This window comes from Sipha flava, unplaced genomic scaffold (assembly GCF_003268045.1).
Source record: "Sipha flava isolate LNK unplaced genomic scaffold, YSA_version1 67_pilon_pilon, whole genome shotgun sequence".
NCBI lineage: Eukaryota > Metazoa > Arthropoda > Insecta > Hemiptera > Aphididae > Sipha > Sipha flava.
Genome location: NW_020273607.1, coordinates 2,218,263 through 2,235,387, shown reverse-complemented (window position 1 = coordinate 2,235,387; position 17,125 = coordinate 2,218,263). Strand labels below are relative to the sequence as shown.

Sequence of the window (17,125 nt, the reverse complement as noted above, 5' to 3'; positions counted from 1 at the left end):
ACATTATACTATTGAAAATATACTATTTAAATTTCATTCTAACCTTAATTATATAATTAATTAGTTTTAAATTTTTCCTTAGGCATCAGTGAATTGTTTTAATTACAAAACAAGTGTCCGACCATCGGTAGTAAATCTACTTTTTTCTTTAAATCTATACCAAAAATAAATCAATTCCAATCCTTCTCAAAGATTCAATGTTGAAAACAGTATATTCATATTTATTGCGGGTTAGATAAAATGGCAAACAAAGAATATAATATTTCACTCAAATGGAGCGGAGATTTTTTTTTATGAGTTATCCGGCCGCTAGAAATATCCCATCTCGCAACCAACCCTCCAACCATTTATATACATTGTCAAATCCTAGTTTACTCTTAATTCTGATCTTCCCAAAAGTATTTTTCCTACCGGATCCTGTCTCGCTCTTAATAAAATGTTCTTACTCTTTATTATATGTCCTGCCCAGAGCAGTCTTACTTTCTTGACAGTCGCTAATACGTTATTTTTATTATATATTTACTGTAGCTCTCTGTTTTTTCTTCTTCTTCACTTTCCTGTAACATTATATTTTATTGATTCTAAAACCTCTAAAATTTTTTTTTTTAGTACTTAGAATTTATTTTCATTTGATTTCTTTACTAACTAGATTTTCGATCCATACAATATCACCGGTCGTATTCGTATAAAAAAAAAATGATTTACGTTCTAGAACAATCATGCCTATTATTTAAAATTATCTACTTCGGACGTGTTACAATTTAACACATGTTAATCGATAAATATAACGTAATTGACGAATAACGAAAAACCGTTTTTAGAGTTCGATGTTTTACCTCACGAATAATTCGTCAACGTTAAACGGTTAGGAATGTATAATTTTACGTACAATGCGTGGAGGACGTCGCGGTGGGCATTCGGTCACATTATTCGCTGTTGATTTAAAATAATACTGTACGAAATCGTAACATTAAATATTCTGTACGAGGGGAAACAATAAATGATAAAATAAAAACCATCAAATTTTATTATTGTATTAATATCGAAGTGGTGCAAGGAATGACGCGCATGGAAGTCGTCGATCCAAAGTCTTCGTCCAAGGGCAGCGTCGATTCCAAGACTAGCCGTGAACCTGCGGCGCGATTTTACTACACCCAAACCGTAATCGCGGCCGAATTCGGACGACCGGCGGAATTGAAACGTGTGGGTTCCTCGTGCGGTCAATTACAATCCGTACGAATCGTATGTCCGGCAACGCCTAACCGTGCGGTGCGTGGTTGTACGTATTCATACATCGATCGCGTTTTCAATGATACATATAATTTTTTTTTTTTTTTTTTTTAAGTAATTTTTAGTTACAATACTCTACATGTCCATGTTACATTAATTATATTTTTTTCAGTTGGCAAACTCCTTCCCTCACGGCGGAAGTCCAAGGTCACCCCAGTGTCGCGCCGTCACGGACGATGTTGCTGTTACCCGTATCTCGTTGTATGCACACACATTCCGTATCCGTGATCCGGACTTCGACCTTTTGAGCAGGCAACGCCCTTGTTGTCGGGCAGGGGACGCGAGCACACAACTACCGGACCAGTACCAATGCCGGAGCTCATAGATCAAATCGTATATAAGGACCGCAGTACCAGGTATCAACCATCACACGTCCCAAGTACTCGTACCGACCACAGGTTGAAGTTTGCAGATCAGTTTCGTAGAAAACTTAAGAAGAAACCACCAAACTCGCAATGGCTTCTTTCAAGTGTCTGGTAAGCAAACTTACACGATATCATGGTTATAATTATATTTTTTTTTCGCTCGGCTTACGATCCGAAATATTTTCACACCAATGGTACTAATGTTCACTTATACTTACGTATATTTCGAAAGACAAATATTGTTTTCATACGCGTGCGTCGGCCGAATCCTTGAAGAAATCTTTGAACGCGTACCGCCCGTAACAGTTAAACTTATTTAACGAATTAAATGATCATAATATTGACATCGCGTCGTGGAGGCCAATGTTACAATCTCGTCGAACACGTGTGTACGAACGCAGTCACCGTCCGACGCTGTTTGACGATATTTACATACTCGTAACTTCATCGCATAGATTTGAAATCGGCTTTCCGTGCGCAAAAATATATATTCAAGGGTGTGCAGTTAGGTACGTACAGCAATCGTTTACCGTATCGGTTTTGTGGACTACGACCGCGAATATCGCGCACACGATACCTTTCCGTCTTTCGAATCGGTCGCGGTGGTCGATCCGTACACGCGTTAGACGACTTGAGAGTTGAACCGATTACCGATCTGCCGCACTTAAGTTGTGCGCGGCGAACCGTATGGATTTTTGACAGCATGTTTTTCTTTTCGCCGACAGATATTCATCGCCTTGGCCGTGTACTCCGTTGCCGCCGTAGAGGAAACCAGGGAAAAGAGAGGTGCCTACATCGCCGCCGCTCCAGCCCGTAAGTGTGACGACAAAACAGTTTTTATATATTTTTTTTAACGTTCTCAACCGGTTTCAAATATTTGATTCGATTTGATTGCGAACCGGCGAGCGTGTAATAATTATTTATATTTTATTTTTTTCTCCAGCGGTTTTATCATACTCCGCCGTAGCCCCGGTTGCGTACCCGTACGCGTACTCTGCTGCTCGTTCGGGTAGCTTCTCGTACGGTTACTCGGCCCCGGCATACGCAGCCGCATACCCGGCAGCCGCGTACTCGGCAGCCACATATCCGGCGTCCACATACCCGGCAGTCCGCGCGTACCCGGCAGCAGCAGCATACGCCGCTTACCCGGCAGCAGCATACGCCGCTTACCCGAGCTACGCTGAAGACGACGGTTCATACTGGCCCGGCAAATACGAAAAGAAATACATCCCAGCAGTTTACCCGGCCGCCGCATACCACTACTGATCACCATCCTCCCGGAAATGATTCTCCACCTTCCGAAAATTTACGATTAAGCTTATTCTTACAAACCTATGTTTTTTAACAATTAATAAACATGTGATCTTTATTTTTTTTTTTATCTCGTCAATCGAATTTGTTGTTATTTCACGCCTCTGTTTCGTGTGGACGACGTGAGAAATGCGATTTGCAAAATTCTATGCGTTTTAGGCACACTCCGTATAGTAAGAAGTACTTACTATACGAGACACGCATGACTACAGTACATGCACGTATGATAAGAATAAAACGACATCTTCACAGTAGTTTTGGAAAAAAACGTTTTCGTTCTTTCAGGAAAACGTGTCGTTCTACCAATGACAATTATATGAATTATTACGTAAAGGGTTGCCAGACAAATCCAATATTAATGAACACATTGTCTTCATTCGCATGTCGATGTGAGATAATAATTTATTATGGTTTTAAATTTTAATCTGACGTCAGTAGAAGTATTAATCACAGAAGTAAAAAATACAATCAATCAACTAAATATGTTATGTGTAGATTTAATAAATGTATAACGAACGTTTGTACACCTAAAATTTAAACTTTCTTGTTCGATAAAAAAAAAATATGAAAATCATTTACATTATTAAAATATAATTTACAAAAAGTAATTTATTAATTAAGTACTAAGAATTATCAACTCTAATTTATTAATCAATTAATATTATTACTCCATTAAAAAAAATATTACATATTTAAATATTAATATTAATTACTATAAAAAATAAAACATTAAACAAACAAACAAGTCTTAGGGCAGTTGCTGCGCCAACAAGATATTTAAATTAACATAAAACTTGACATTTTCAACGTTAAGTATAATTATTCACACCACTGAGAGATTCTCTGAGATTTCTTTCTATCATTACCAACTAACTCTAACTCTAACTAACTAACTCGTATTTTAACATTGACGCGTGGCAGGTTACAAGATTTATATAATTGTTTTATAAAGTTATAATTACAATGGTAAGTTTAGCTTATCAAATTTCTGTGTAGTTAAATAAAATGAATTTCTTTAGTTGGTATAAAAAACACGAATGATTCACATTTAATAAACGGGTAAAGTAAATTTAAACATGATATATTAATTAATACATAATGAAATAAATTATAACAATAATACTAATTTTAAAACGATTATGGCCTATTTTACTTTTTACTGTTTATTTTGTCTTATTATAAACATATGTTTAAGTTATCATTCATGCTTCAGATTATAATTTCTATAATCCTTCATAATTCAAAATAGTTGTAAGTAATTATTAGAAAAAGAATAACCATAATACATTTTTATTAATATGATTAATATGAGCTGTAGTATGAAAGTATAATTATCTAATACTTTTTATAAATAAATTAAAATTTTTCATTTATTATCGTTTTCAGCACCAGACTAATTATATTTTCCATTCATCATCTGCTCAAATGTATAATCTTATAATTCTACAAAAAATTCAATAAATGTATATAATTTAATTAACGTTTATTTATTACGGGGAAACATAATTTTATTTTTATTATTACCTCAGCAGCTACACTGTGAAGCATATAAGATGTGTCTTGCCCCGTTTCCTTCACCATTTGGTACAAAAATCCTCTCTTCTTTTGCAACAAATTGTAAGGATGATCAAATTCAACTATTTCGCCGGAATTCATTACGAGTACTTTGTCCGAATCCATAACAGTGTTTAAACGGTGAGCGATTGTTAGTACTGTACAAGATCGGAATTTATTCCTTATAGTTCTTTGTATCAACGTATCAGTCCTGAAAAAAAAAATAAAATTAATACATTATATTTGTTTAGTGTCAAAATATTAAATTACTTCGCATCAACATTTGCAGTGGCTTCATCCAACACAAGAATTTTATTATTTCGCACTATAGCTCTAGCCAAACATATTAATTGTCTCTGGCCTACACTAAAATTAGAACCACCTTCAGACATTTTAGAATCAAGACAAAGAGGCAATTCTTTGACAATATCTTTAAGTTCTACCTGAAACAACAATTTTTATTGATTCATATAAAATTATATATTACTCATTTACTTCTTTTAATGCATTCCACAGAGTATCATCCTTGTAATCATTAAAAGGATCTAAGTTTGTTCGTATTGTTCCAGAAAACAATACAGGTTCTTGTGGAATAATTGAAATTTTAGACCGCAGATCGTGTAATCCCAATTTATTAATATCTATGTCATCAATCAAGATAGAACCTTCGTTGTGGGCTAATCTAAATAACGCACTTATCAAAGATGACTTTCCAGCACCAGTTCTACCAACAATTCCAATCTAAATAAAATATAATGGTTTAAATATACATTTAAAAATCTAAACATTTTATAGTACTTTTTCAGTTGATTTTATTTTAAGATTAAGATTTTTTAATACGTGTGGCTCATTAAGACAATATCTTATATAAAAATTTTTAAATTCAATTTGTCCTTTTTGAGGCCATTCCCTTGGTGGCTTGTCATCTATATAAAATTAGTTTTACAAAGCATAGTTAAAATAAAATTATATTTCGATAAATTGATATGTTTAATTTCATGATTTAATAAGACCTGGAGGTGTTTCAAATGCTGATTCCTGGGGAAGATTTGTATATTCGAGTACTCTCTCTACAGAAGTCATTTGGTCTTGTAATTCTGCCGATTGCCTCATTCCATATTGACAAAAACCAACTAACCCCAGTGCTTGAGTAATTGCTAGACCAACATGACTTCCATTTGCGTCTTAAATAAAATGCCCCAATGTAGATTTAATACATTCATTTTTATTCGATCGCAAGGTAATTTTTATTAACTTACCATCAGTACAAAAATAGCTAAATATTACGACACCAACGAACATAATAAAAACCAAATCCAACCAAAATCCGAACGCTCTACTCAATGATATGAATAAATACCATGCTGAAGAATGTAAGTCCTAAAACATAGGTGACATGACATAAATATTTTTAAAGTAATGAATTTTACTGACTTGATGGTTATCATATTCTTTTAATAATATGTCTTCTGCATTAAATGCTCTAATTGTAGTTAAACCTTGTATGGTCGCATTCAAATGAGCAAATACAGGACTACGAGCTGTAATATGAAATTAGAACAAATTTAATTTTGAAATCATTTTCAGTATGAAAAAATATTTTATACATACTAACTCCTTCTAGACGTTTGACACTTCGTGAAGTTGACAAGTATAAAATTCTAAGTTTGAAAACGGTTATCAACACTATGATGAGCGGCAACATTAAATAAATGTTCAAAAATACAAGAACAATAATAATACCCAACACTAAAAATCCTGTCTGTTGTAAATGTAAACATATTACATTAATATATATATTATATCAGTCATTAGCAGGGCTCGGAACTTATAGCACTTAAAATCATAAAAATAAGCGCTTAAAAATATCATTATGAGTACTAAAATAAGCATTTAAAAAATTTTAAATTAAACTAAAATATTTTTATAAAAAAAAAAAAAAATAAACTATTAAATTCAAAAAAAAAAATTAAAACAAAATAAAACTTCACTTTCAAGACTATAAGGATTTTATGGATATTTTAAGGGATTTTTCTGAAAAATAAAATATAAACTGTTCTCTCTGTTCTTGATTATTCTGACGTTTGACGAAAATAATTTTACAGTGCTTCCTTCTAGACAATATTAGCTAATATAAGTAATAATATTAGTATTGTTTGTGAGTTGTTTTTTGTTATCGGTGGCGTATTTAAAACTTTTTTTTTTTTTGGGGGGGGGGGGTCATACCTAATAGTGAAATAATTTTATGATCGTATTAATCATATTTTATATTACTTTATGTTGGGCATAAATTTATAGTGCATACTGACAACTAACGGGAATATGTAAATTCCTACACGAGAGTAACAGATACAAAATATATGTACGTTATTTCCTACATGATAGAAAAAGGAACATATGTAAAATCATTTAAAACTAGCAGTTGTTTGCCTTTTTCATTCAACACGAATGATACAGTCTCGCTCATTGTGATTGATATATATGGATATGTAAGGACACACGGATGATTCGAACAATACTAACAATAATTTTAAGCTAGAAGTACATTTTACGTTTTATGGTTATAAGAAATTACAAAATTATCAAACCAAAATCAAGTTCTGTATCATTTTTATTCGTAATGAAAAGTCATAATAATAAGATATTTTATCTTTCCTACGTCTAGTCGGGATACTATTATCAGCTTGTAGCTTGTTATATTTTCCCGTAATTTCGTATACGTTTTTCAGATACTCTAATATACTATACTCTATATACATATAGTATTTGAATGTTTCAAAGTTTTAATAACAAATAACTCAACATAACGATATGCCTGTTGGTGCTGTGGTACTTCTATGCATTGTTTTTTTTTGAAGATTTTTTAAAAATTCGTATATACATATTAAATTTTTTCCGCCGTGTAAGAACCAACATACGTCCATGTAGGAACTAACGTATGTAATTGTTTACCTATCACTCTCGTGTAGGAACTTATTATTCCCCAAACTAACAAGACGTGACAGTCACGGAATAAGATATTGATATTCTTATCGAGCGATAATTTCCCCGCATCAGATTATTTATATACCATGTGTGTGTGAGTGCCGTGCGGTCGATTGTTATTATTATAATCCGATTACAATTTAATAATTAGCGATATTAATATTTTTTATATATATATATTTTTTTTTCAATATACTTTAATACTTTATTGAATAAACAAACTAAAATTATTACATTACTGATATGTTTAAAATTTCAAGTTTTCAAATATTTGGGGGGGGGGGGAACCCCCCATAAATACGCCACTGGTTGTTATATCACTAGGTAAGAATCAATGAGAATGCAATATTTGGAAAAAATTGAAAGTAAAGTTGATTGTGCACACATAACTTTCCTCAAACTCAACGAATTTAAGTAGTTCAAAAGATAGAGTTTCATCCACTGAGTGTTCTGAGAGTGAAACGATCAAGATCCATTCATTAAATGAGGAGATATGAGAATTCGAATTGCTTGAGTGAATGTGTCCCATAAAAAATTTACAGGGAAGAATCACGTTAGTGGGAGTGAGTAAATTTCAATTATTGATGACATATCTGTGTCTAAATACCTTTTATTTAAAAAAAAAATGAAGGAAATCAGCCGGATAAAATGGCCAAACGGACTGACTTTAGTTTTCATAAATTTTTTTAATATATAAGATGTTATGTTCTACATTACTTGTATGCAATCCAATAAAGCTAGTGGCAAAAGCTCATCAATCGCGCCTATGTCTTTTGAAAATCGGTTTAGAATTCGTCCTATTAACAAAAATAAAACCATAAAGAAGTATTTATTAATTTATTTTTAGACTTTTTTACCAGTTGAATTTGTATTGAAAAAGTACATTGTAGCTTTAATTATAGCGTTGAACATAGCGTTATGCAAGTTAAATGACGCTTTTAAACATACAGATACTAGCGTAGCAGTCCTCATTAAGATAACTACAATTAAAGAAAACGTCAAAATAGCAAATATTATGATACAACTTTGCCTCGAAATTAACGGCGGATTAGATATTTCGTGAGCCATCGATGAGACAATATAAGTGGCTGATAAAATGTTATAATCCATTTTATTCGATTTACGAAAAACACTTTCCTCTAAGTTCACCCTAAATCATATAATGATGATTTAAAATTAAATCTCATAATTTTGGTTTTTTAACATTTGAATCAAAATTATGATACTACCGTACCAAAATGATATCCAAAAATCTCCACCTGATGCCAAGACTTGAGTGAAAATACATATAAACAATAAAAAATATAGTGTTTTTGAACTTCCACCGGCAGAAAAATATGATGAGTATATAGAAATCGAAATATCTCCATTTGAACAAGTTTCAGGTATTTCAATTTGATTGTTTTGATCGTGTTCAAAGTTAAGTTCATCAGTGGATGATTCAGTACTATGACAGGAATTTCTACTCTGTAATATGGTATGTGGATTAGTACGTTTTGTATCTACATGTTTATATTTGGATTCATTATCCGAAATAGTTGTTTCCAAGAAAGATTCCAGTATTTTTGTAAAATCAAAACCACTGGTTTGAAGACTTAGGTATGTTCCTTCAGCTAATATTTTTGCCTAAAAAAGAAGATAACAAGTTATATAAGTATTTTATATTATTAAATAATGTACATTAATTATTACAAGTCACAACAAAATACAAATTTTTCAACTTTTGATACGTACATTTTCCATTAGAATAATATGATCGACATTGGACAAATATTGCAACTGGTGTGTTATAAGAATACAAGTTTTTTCTTTTAGATAACCTAAAATTATAATATTGAATGGTATTATAAATATTTAATATATAAATAATACATTTTTTTTAAATAATTTTTACTTTTTATGCATTTTTCAAATAAATGTTTGCCTACATGAGTATCAACAGCAGACAATGGATCATCCAATAAATAAATGTCCGCTTGTTTATAAACTGCTCTGTAAAATAAATTGTTTATTTATAAAATCAGTTTTTCATATTTTTGGAATATATTAATATTTTAATATATTACAATACCTAAATAATACTGTATTTTATTTGGCATTTTACATTTGATTACCTTGCTAAATTTATTCTTGCTTTTTGTCCACCACTCAGTAAGACTCCTCTTTCCCCAACAATCGTTTTATCACCATAAGGCAATTGTTCAAAGTCTATTTTTAAGGCACATACTTGAATTACCTGATCCAAATTAAGAAATTAAATGTATTGATCATTTATATAACATTTTTCAAAATAATAATAAATTTGGTTCACTTTTGAATAACGCTTTTCATCCATTGGCGAACCAAAAATGATATTTTGACGTACAGAGCTTGCGAACAGCCACGGTTCCTGTGACGCATAGGACACTACACCGTGTACCGAAATATGTCCTCCGCATAATGGCAATTCTTTTAATATAGCTTGTATTAATGAACTCTACAATCAAAAGATAACAATGTTTTTTTTTTTTTTATTAATTCTCGAGCTTATACACACCTTTCCTGCTCCTACAGGACCAATAACTGCAACTAATTTACTAGGTTTGACATTTAGATTGATATTTTGTATAGAAAAATTAGATTGAGTATTTGCCCATTTAGCTGTTGCGTTAGAAATGATTATGCCTAACTCTATCGATTCCTGCGAATTATTTTGAATATCACCGTTTTCTAAGACAATGTTGTGGTTTAAACCAATTGATGTGTCTACTCCATTACTTTTAATCTTATAATTAGCATTATAATTTGCAATAGTTGCCGATTCATTATCTTCTATACGATCCATTAATTGGTTTTCTTTCTCTTCATACAGTAAAAAACTCTAAAAATAAGTATATATCAAAATTGCTCATATGTATATTGTTAAATTTTATAGGTAATTTCAAATATTTAAAGATAAATGTATACATACCTGTAGACGTTTAATGGATATCAATAACTCAGCTATTTGCGTTATGGACTTAGGGAAAAAGAATGTCATTGATACTTGTAACATATTATAGTACAAAGTTACGACAAAAACCTAAAGGCATTAAAATCTTTTTTTAAAGTTTGTAAATATTTATTCCACTAACAAATATTCAAAATTCCCTTTACTTTTTGAGCAGTGATAAAGTTCCCGAAAAACACGTACGAAAAAATACTAAAAAATAATGCGACTCTAGTATGGAATAGCCAAGACGATATTAAAAAAGTACCGATATATTTGGATTTTTTAATACTTCTAATTTCATTTCTATAAAAAAATAATATGTGAAAAATCATCCAATTATTCAATGTTATCACAAAATGTAAAAATTTTTACGAAGATTTGTTACAAAAATGACAGTGACAAATTGTGTTTTTTTTCATATTTTTACAATTTAAGTCTAATTTATCATTTTTTTTTAAATCCTTTATGTTTTGTTAAAAAATTAGGAATATGTTCTTTAGCTAGCTTTTTGTAAAATATGATTTCAGCTATTTTGTGGTGTTAGCTGTATAGCTCACTCAACAAATTATGAATTTTAAATTTTAAAATTCTTAAAAATTCTTTTATAAGAATATATTTGTTGAATTTTTAACTAAAATATTTCACTTCATTTTAATGGAATACATTTGGATCATAATTATCAAATCTTCGTAAGAAATCCTGTTAAGATATACGTACTTTCTCACGTTTTTTACAAGATATTCAAATGGCTTTTCCCAAGTATACATTTTAATGACTTTTAGACCCGATATGATTTCATTCATCAAACGTACCCTTTTGTCTGTTAGAATAGCTATTTTTAATCGAAATTCTGAAGTTATTTTTCCCAGCCAACCTAAAATGAAGTTATTTGTTATTTATTATTTGTTTATTATGAATTATAATATTAACATTTTTTTTTTTTTTTTTTAGTAAAATACACTTGAACTTAAACAAATAAAAAATTTAATTAAACTTAAATTGCCAAGGACAAATAAGAAAAAAAACTATATTTTTAATACTGGATGCACTTTGTCTTCTTCTTGCTATAACATACCTTGTAATGGAATGAAAATAATTATTAGAACTATTCCAAATATTGATGAAACGCCTATTTCTCGCCACAAAAAGAATGATACCACTAATGTTTGCATAGGTCCTGTCCATATGTATGGCAAGAAGTATATTGAAGTATCAAAACGGTTTACATCATTTGATAATAAATTCACTACTTGGCCAGCCGTGGTTTCACCTAAAGCTGTTTTACTTAATCGTAATGCCTAAAAATAAGAAAGATTTTATTATTCTTTTTTTTCAGTTTATACTTGATTTACGAGAAAAAAAAATTTAATTTTGTATTTCCATGAACAGGTAAAATTTGACCAAGAACTAAACAAAGCTTAATATATTTTTATTTCATTTACATGGGCTATGGATAAATTTCAGTTAGGAAAAACATAAAGAGATAAATGATATAATTATTAATGTTATTATTATTATTATTATTATTATTAATATTAATATTACATAAATTTAAAACAAGTATAGAATTCAATAATATAGTGAGACGTAAGTTTCTCCCTTTTAAGCATATCATTAGTTAATCTTAATAATAATTAAATCTTAATAATGATATTTAATTATGGAGAATAGTGTACATTGTACCTTATTATAAATAAGGCGAGACGTAGACACTCGCATCTTCATACCCAAATGCATGGAAATCGTATCGTAGACTACGAAATTGAAATTCTTTATCATAACGGTTCCGAACAAGCACAATCCATAGTAAATACCGAGATTGGAACTCTTATTTGTTTGTGTATCTGGATCAAAATGAGCAATTACACAACCCAAGAAAAATGGCTGGTATGCTCTAATGAGTAAACAACATAAATATTAAATACATCATTTATACCAAAACATATTGAAAAGTTGAAATTGAGAAAATCATATCTAAACATTCGACATCATTCATGATTTGTAAACATTTCTAAAATATAACAGTACATATTGATTATATAGTGTTAAAATAATCTCCATCACCGCTTTAGTAATACTATTTTATTTTACGACCAAGCATTATATACTAGTGGTGAAAAATAGCTTTGTAATTTCATAGATTATCTGGATTATTCAGTATTACTGTTCAATGACTAATTCGTATATTTACATAAATTTAATTAAGGTATGTAGTAAAGATACGGTAATCCGGTATATAGTCAGATCGTTGTAAGTCATGGAGGTTTAAAATAAACTCAACTATTGTTATTATTAATTATAACTAATAACTTGTTTTGGTAACTAATAATAAATAAATTATAAAAACTGTTGAAGTCATGATAAGTATTCTGTGATTCATAAAAAATCATAATAATTTATTGTTAAATGTTGATATTAATTAAATAAAATAGTTTAAATCACATAAAAAGCAAATTCGTAAATTCGAATAATCCGGATAACTCGTCAAATCCGCATAAGAATTTTATTCAAATCCAGATTTCATAATCTGGAAAATAGAAAACCTGGTTATCCGAAAATACAGATATTCGGATTTAATGCTAATCCCCAGTATATACAATATAAGTTTGGATTGTCTCTCTGAATGAAGAGGTCACGGAGGTGTTTATCAAGTTGAAAAATATTAAACGTTTAACATTCCTTTTCGAAAGGATTTCGTTTTTACCCCGGTATAATTTCAAGCAATGACATAAGAATTCCATAAAACATAATTTTTGTTCCAAACATTTGAAATAAAGCTCTTAAGAGGCTTGGTTGTCGATCTCTTTTTTTCGAATGATATAACTCTTCTTTCCATTTCCTTTAATCCAAAATGTTAAGTTAATTTATTAAAAATGATTAACGAATATTAATTCATATATTTACTTTTCTAATGCTATGCCTAATAATGATGAAGAATGTGAACTTAATGTTGTATATAGGTCATTTATTTCTAAATCTCTTTTTCGTCCTGTATTGAAGAGCTTAAAAGTCCACCTAAATGTAACATCATATAAATGAAAAAATTTAACACTACAAGTTTAGTATAAAATAATAGTTATTCGTCAATACTCGTAAGTAAATATATAAATAAATAGTTTATATATAAAAATAAATAAATAAACGCTTAGTTTCGAGTATTATTGTATTTTTAATGACGTCGGGTACAAAACGGCCTCTTTTTTATGAAATTATCACTTATAATTCGACATTATGTATTTTTTTTCTCAATGTGGTCATTTACTTCAAATTTTGAAAAATATGTTTTTATATTTGTGAAATGGTGAAGTGCTATGAAATATTTATATATATATATGTATTAATATATTGAAATATCATTAAAAATCAAATAATGTTCATCGATCAATAATTAACCAACAAACTCATAATCGTTGTTTGAATTTCACTTATTTGCACAAATCATGAAATATGTGATATAATATTAATATTTTCTTTAAATACCTCATCATATCTATAATTACTTATAATCTATCTTATACATTACATAAGAATTATTACAAACAAAATGTGTTTAATGAATTTTGAAATGCGAATAAAAAATTTTCTCTGCATTATTATATATATAAATTATTATTGTACGTACCCAAATGTTAAGATTTCAAAAATATTCGCATTAGCTCTAGGATGTGGGGGTCGCTTCTTTTTAATATCTGAGTCCATTTGAAAACTGAAATTTACATTAATTTATAAATTACACAATGATTATTAAACTATTAGATATAAAATCTCTAGAAATTATATTTTTAAATTAAAAAATATCAACAAAAAAATGCATAGGATTTCTATGAAATTATTTTAAATTGTTCATAGTAAGCAAATATAATATTTTTATATCGAAATATTAATATTAATTTTTTTTCAATATTATTATGCAGTTATAACAAAAAAAAAGAATTTTTGCAGTTTCAATACAATAATTTTTTAATGTATGTGTTTATATTTAATGAATCAAAAGTTAGTATTAGTCATTTTGCTCTATAACATCATTTAAATATTTAAGTAATGTTCAAAAAAAAAAATCTATCGTTGTATCAAATTACTATTATACATTTATAAAAAAACGTAGTTGTTGAAATAAACAATATTATATCATATTGTTTAATTTTGGTTGTTTTTAATTGGTTGTCAATTTCAAACGATTAAAATTATAATTTATTTAATTCCTTATATAAGTAAAATTTGAATTTACCTATAACTCGAATATCACACTAAACAATGGCTAAATTAAATTATATTTAATATTTGTTAGCCTTTAAAATATTGGGTGATTAACTTTGTATCTGTAACTCGTGATAATATTAATTTACAATTATATTATTATTATTCTTGTCTTTTCGTTATAATGAGTGACTTCTTCTGGCAAGCCATTCAAATCATTTTTTTATAATATATCTCATTATCTTAATACATCAATAACATATTGTACATTTAAAAGAAAAAGAAAACAATTTAAAACATACTATTTTTTAACTTATTTCCAATATAATAATGTACCACGTGTGAGATAGGAACTTTATAATTTAGCTTCATAAAGTTTGTAAAAATAAATAAATATGCCAATGATGCCATAGTATCGAAAAGAAATATTATAAGTACTCGATAATATTACGGAAATAAAAGGGTTTAATTGAATACCTTTTAAACGAGTATTGCCTTCCTTGACCGGTGTAAAATATAACAACGGAAATAAACATGTAACACTGGAATGTAAATCTCTTTAATTTTAATAGACTTTAAACATTTTTTTACTTAAGTTAGATTAATGAATATAATTTTGAATTTACTCAGAATGCACTTACCGAAATCGATATTAAAAATTGAGCTCAACGTGTTTCACTCGAAGACGATGGGGTTCGACTTAGAAATATATTTTACGAAGAGTGAAGAGTACATATTATGCAACGTGTTTATAATTATAGGGTCAAGATACTTCATCTTAATCCCCTCCCTCCAACTAGGAACGTATAGAGGATCGTGTAAGAAAGATGCCGTTTAGACCATCGAGAATATCAAGATATATAATTATGTCCATTTTTTTCAAACCTGAACAAGACATTTCAAATATGCTCCACTTTTTATGCCTAACTACTTTTTTAATTGAAATAAGAATACTATACTATAGCCTATTGGTATGGAGAAAAAATAAACTTGTTGCAAAAAATAAAAATTAATAAAAATAATTAAAATGGGTGTATAGAATAAATTACAAAATACTTTAAAGCACAAAATGTACTGGAAAACAGGTTCCAATAATGATGCTTAGGGAACCTAGTTTTTTAAAACAATTTTTTCATAAATTTTAGGTAAATAATCTTGAATAAGAATTTATCTACAAAATATATATAACCTAGACTCTGAAGTATAGACTCTTGTTTATTTTTACATAGATGAGAGTAAAGGGAAAATATATTAATATAAAATTTAGTGATTGAATTAGTGGTTTGTGGACTCCAACATATTATAATTAGGAGTTTTTTTTTTTAAGTGAATACCAATTTACATGTTCACAGATATCGCGAAAATGTTAATATAGCAAAATAGAACATATATGATTAATATACGTTAGTTAATAAATGCTAAATAATATGGACAAGTATCCGAAGATGAATACGTGAATTCGTTAATCACGTGAATAATATTAATTGGTATGAAAATGTATATTATTTACTATTTATAAATTGTTTATTAAAATAATCGAATTTATAGGAGTTTTCTGTTTCCGCCAAAATAATATTGACCAGTGAGGGCGTAACGGCAGATTTTTGAGTCCCTGGAGTCAAGTTAGTGGATGAATAGATGGGTGGCATGACCATGCCGAAAAAAAAATCATCTAGAGGAAAAAAAACAAAATAAAAAATATTTAAATTTTGTATAATACTATTTTATGATTCACATTTGGAAGTTATATAGAATGTAAAAACCATGAGAAATATGAAAAGTTTAAAATAAACTACATATTGATTTTTGCACACCATATGTAATATAGATGATTTTTATTATATTATGTATTATAATTTGTTGATACATATAAGATACATACGCACAACAGCTACTCAGTAGTTACAACAGGAATCATTTTTTGTTATCAAAAGTTTTAATATCGACCAAATTATATTAATTACTCGTTATAGCAGTCACTTTTTTAATTTGATAGATTATTTTTTAATTGAATAGACAATTTTCAATTTTAACGCAATAGTTTCGCTCGAGCATCGTGTTCCGTATACAAGAGTGTAGCTAGAAATTTCATCATGGGGAGGAGGCACCAATTATTAAAATATGTTTAGTGTTATTTATTAAGCGTATTTTTAAATTTTTTCACGTTTAAAATTTTTATTTTATTTTATAATGATTAATTATTACATGCGAGGTAAAGATAAAAAAAGAAAAAGAAATTAAGATAAATTAAAAATATTCACGTACAATTGTATTGTTAAAAAAAAAACTAAATAAAACAGTGTCATTAGGTATAAAATGAACAAAATTTTTATAAGATTTTCTTTGTAGCCAAAAATAAAAAATGTTTTATATACGTTTGAAATGAAATTTTAACGAAATCGAGTATTTTGATTAATGAATTTTGATTATATAATATTAGTTATTTTGTTGT

General features: G+C 28.8%; 3 protein-coding genes across 7 annotated transcripts; 2 read left to right on the top strand and 1 right to left on the bottom strand.

Moving 5' to 3' along the window:
* The first annotated feature begins 739 nt into the window (after window positions 1-739).
* On the top strand, window positions 740-1,535 carry LOC112691819. The gene is made up of 2 exons (XM_025566222.1): window positions 740-1,279; window positions 1,403-1,535. The coding sequence occupies exons 1-2, from the start codon at window positions 1,060-1,062 to the stop codon at window positions 1,516-1,518; spliced, it is 336 nt and encodes a 111-aa protein (XP_025422007.1). The 5' UTR covers window positions 740-1,059; the 3' UTR covers window positions 1,519-1,535.
* Window positions 1,536-1,645: 110 nt separating this feature from the next.
* LOC112691818 (cuticle protein 16.5-like) lies at window positions 1,646-3,220 on the top strand. Its single transcript, XM_025566220.1, has 3 exons — window positions 1,646-1,766; window positions 2,381-2,468; window positions 2,599-3,220. The coding sequence occupies exons 1-3, from the start codon at window positions 1,746-1,748 to the stop codon at window positions 2,919-2,921; spliced, it is 432 nt and encodes a 143-aa protein (XP_025422005.1). The 5' UTR covers window positions 1,646-1,745; the 3' UTR covers window positions 2,922-3,220.
* Window positions 3,221-4,105: 885 nt separating this feature from the next.
* LOC112691816 (probable multidrug resistance-associated protein lethal(2)03659) lies at window positions 4,106-15,404 on the bottom strand. 5 transcript variants are annotated; one of them, XM_025566215.1, is made up of 27 exons: window positions 15,315-15,404; window positions 15,151-15,215; window positions 14,099-14,182; window positions 13,381-13,491; window positions 13,181-13,315; window positions 12,160-12,370; window positions 11,552-11,774; window positions 11,194-11,350; window positions 10,641-10,779; window positions 10,456-10,566; window positions 10,042-10,365; window positions 9,817-9,981; window positions 9,620-9,741; window positions 9,400-9,497; window positions 9,240-9,325; window positions 8,740-9,131; window positions 8,363-8,655; window positions 8,223-8,302; window positions 6,132-6,282; window positions 5,955-6,061; window positions 5,780-5,900; window positions 5,534-5,704; window positions 5,319-5,446; window positions 5,016-5,261; window positions 4,791-4,963; window positions 4,491-4,731; window positions 4,106-4,409 (listed from the first exon to the last, which is right to left on the bottom strand). In XM_025566215.1, exons 2-27 carry the CDS (start codon window positions 15,207-15,209, stop codon window positions 4,380-4,382), a joined length of 4,158 nt encoding a protein of 1,385 aa, XP_025422000.1. In that variant the 5' UTR covers window positions 15,210-15,215; window positions 15,315-15,404; the 3' UTR covers window positions 4,106-4,379. The 5 variants fall into 5 exon arrangements, with proteins under 5 accessions (XP_025422000.1, XP_025422004.1, XP_025422001.1 ...); XM_025566219.1 differs by having other exon boundaries at window positions 6,136-6,181; XM_025566216.1 differs by having other exon boundaries at window positions 15,151-15,230; window positions 15,315-15,347.
* Between the last annotated feature and the right edge of the window lie 1,721 nt (window positions 15,405-17,125).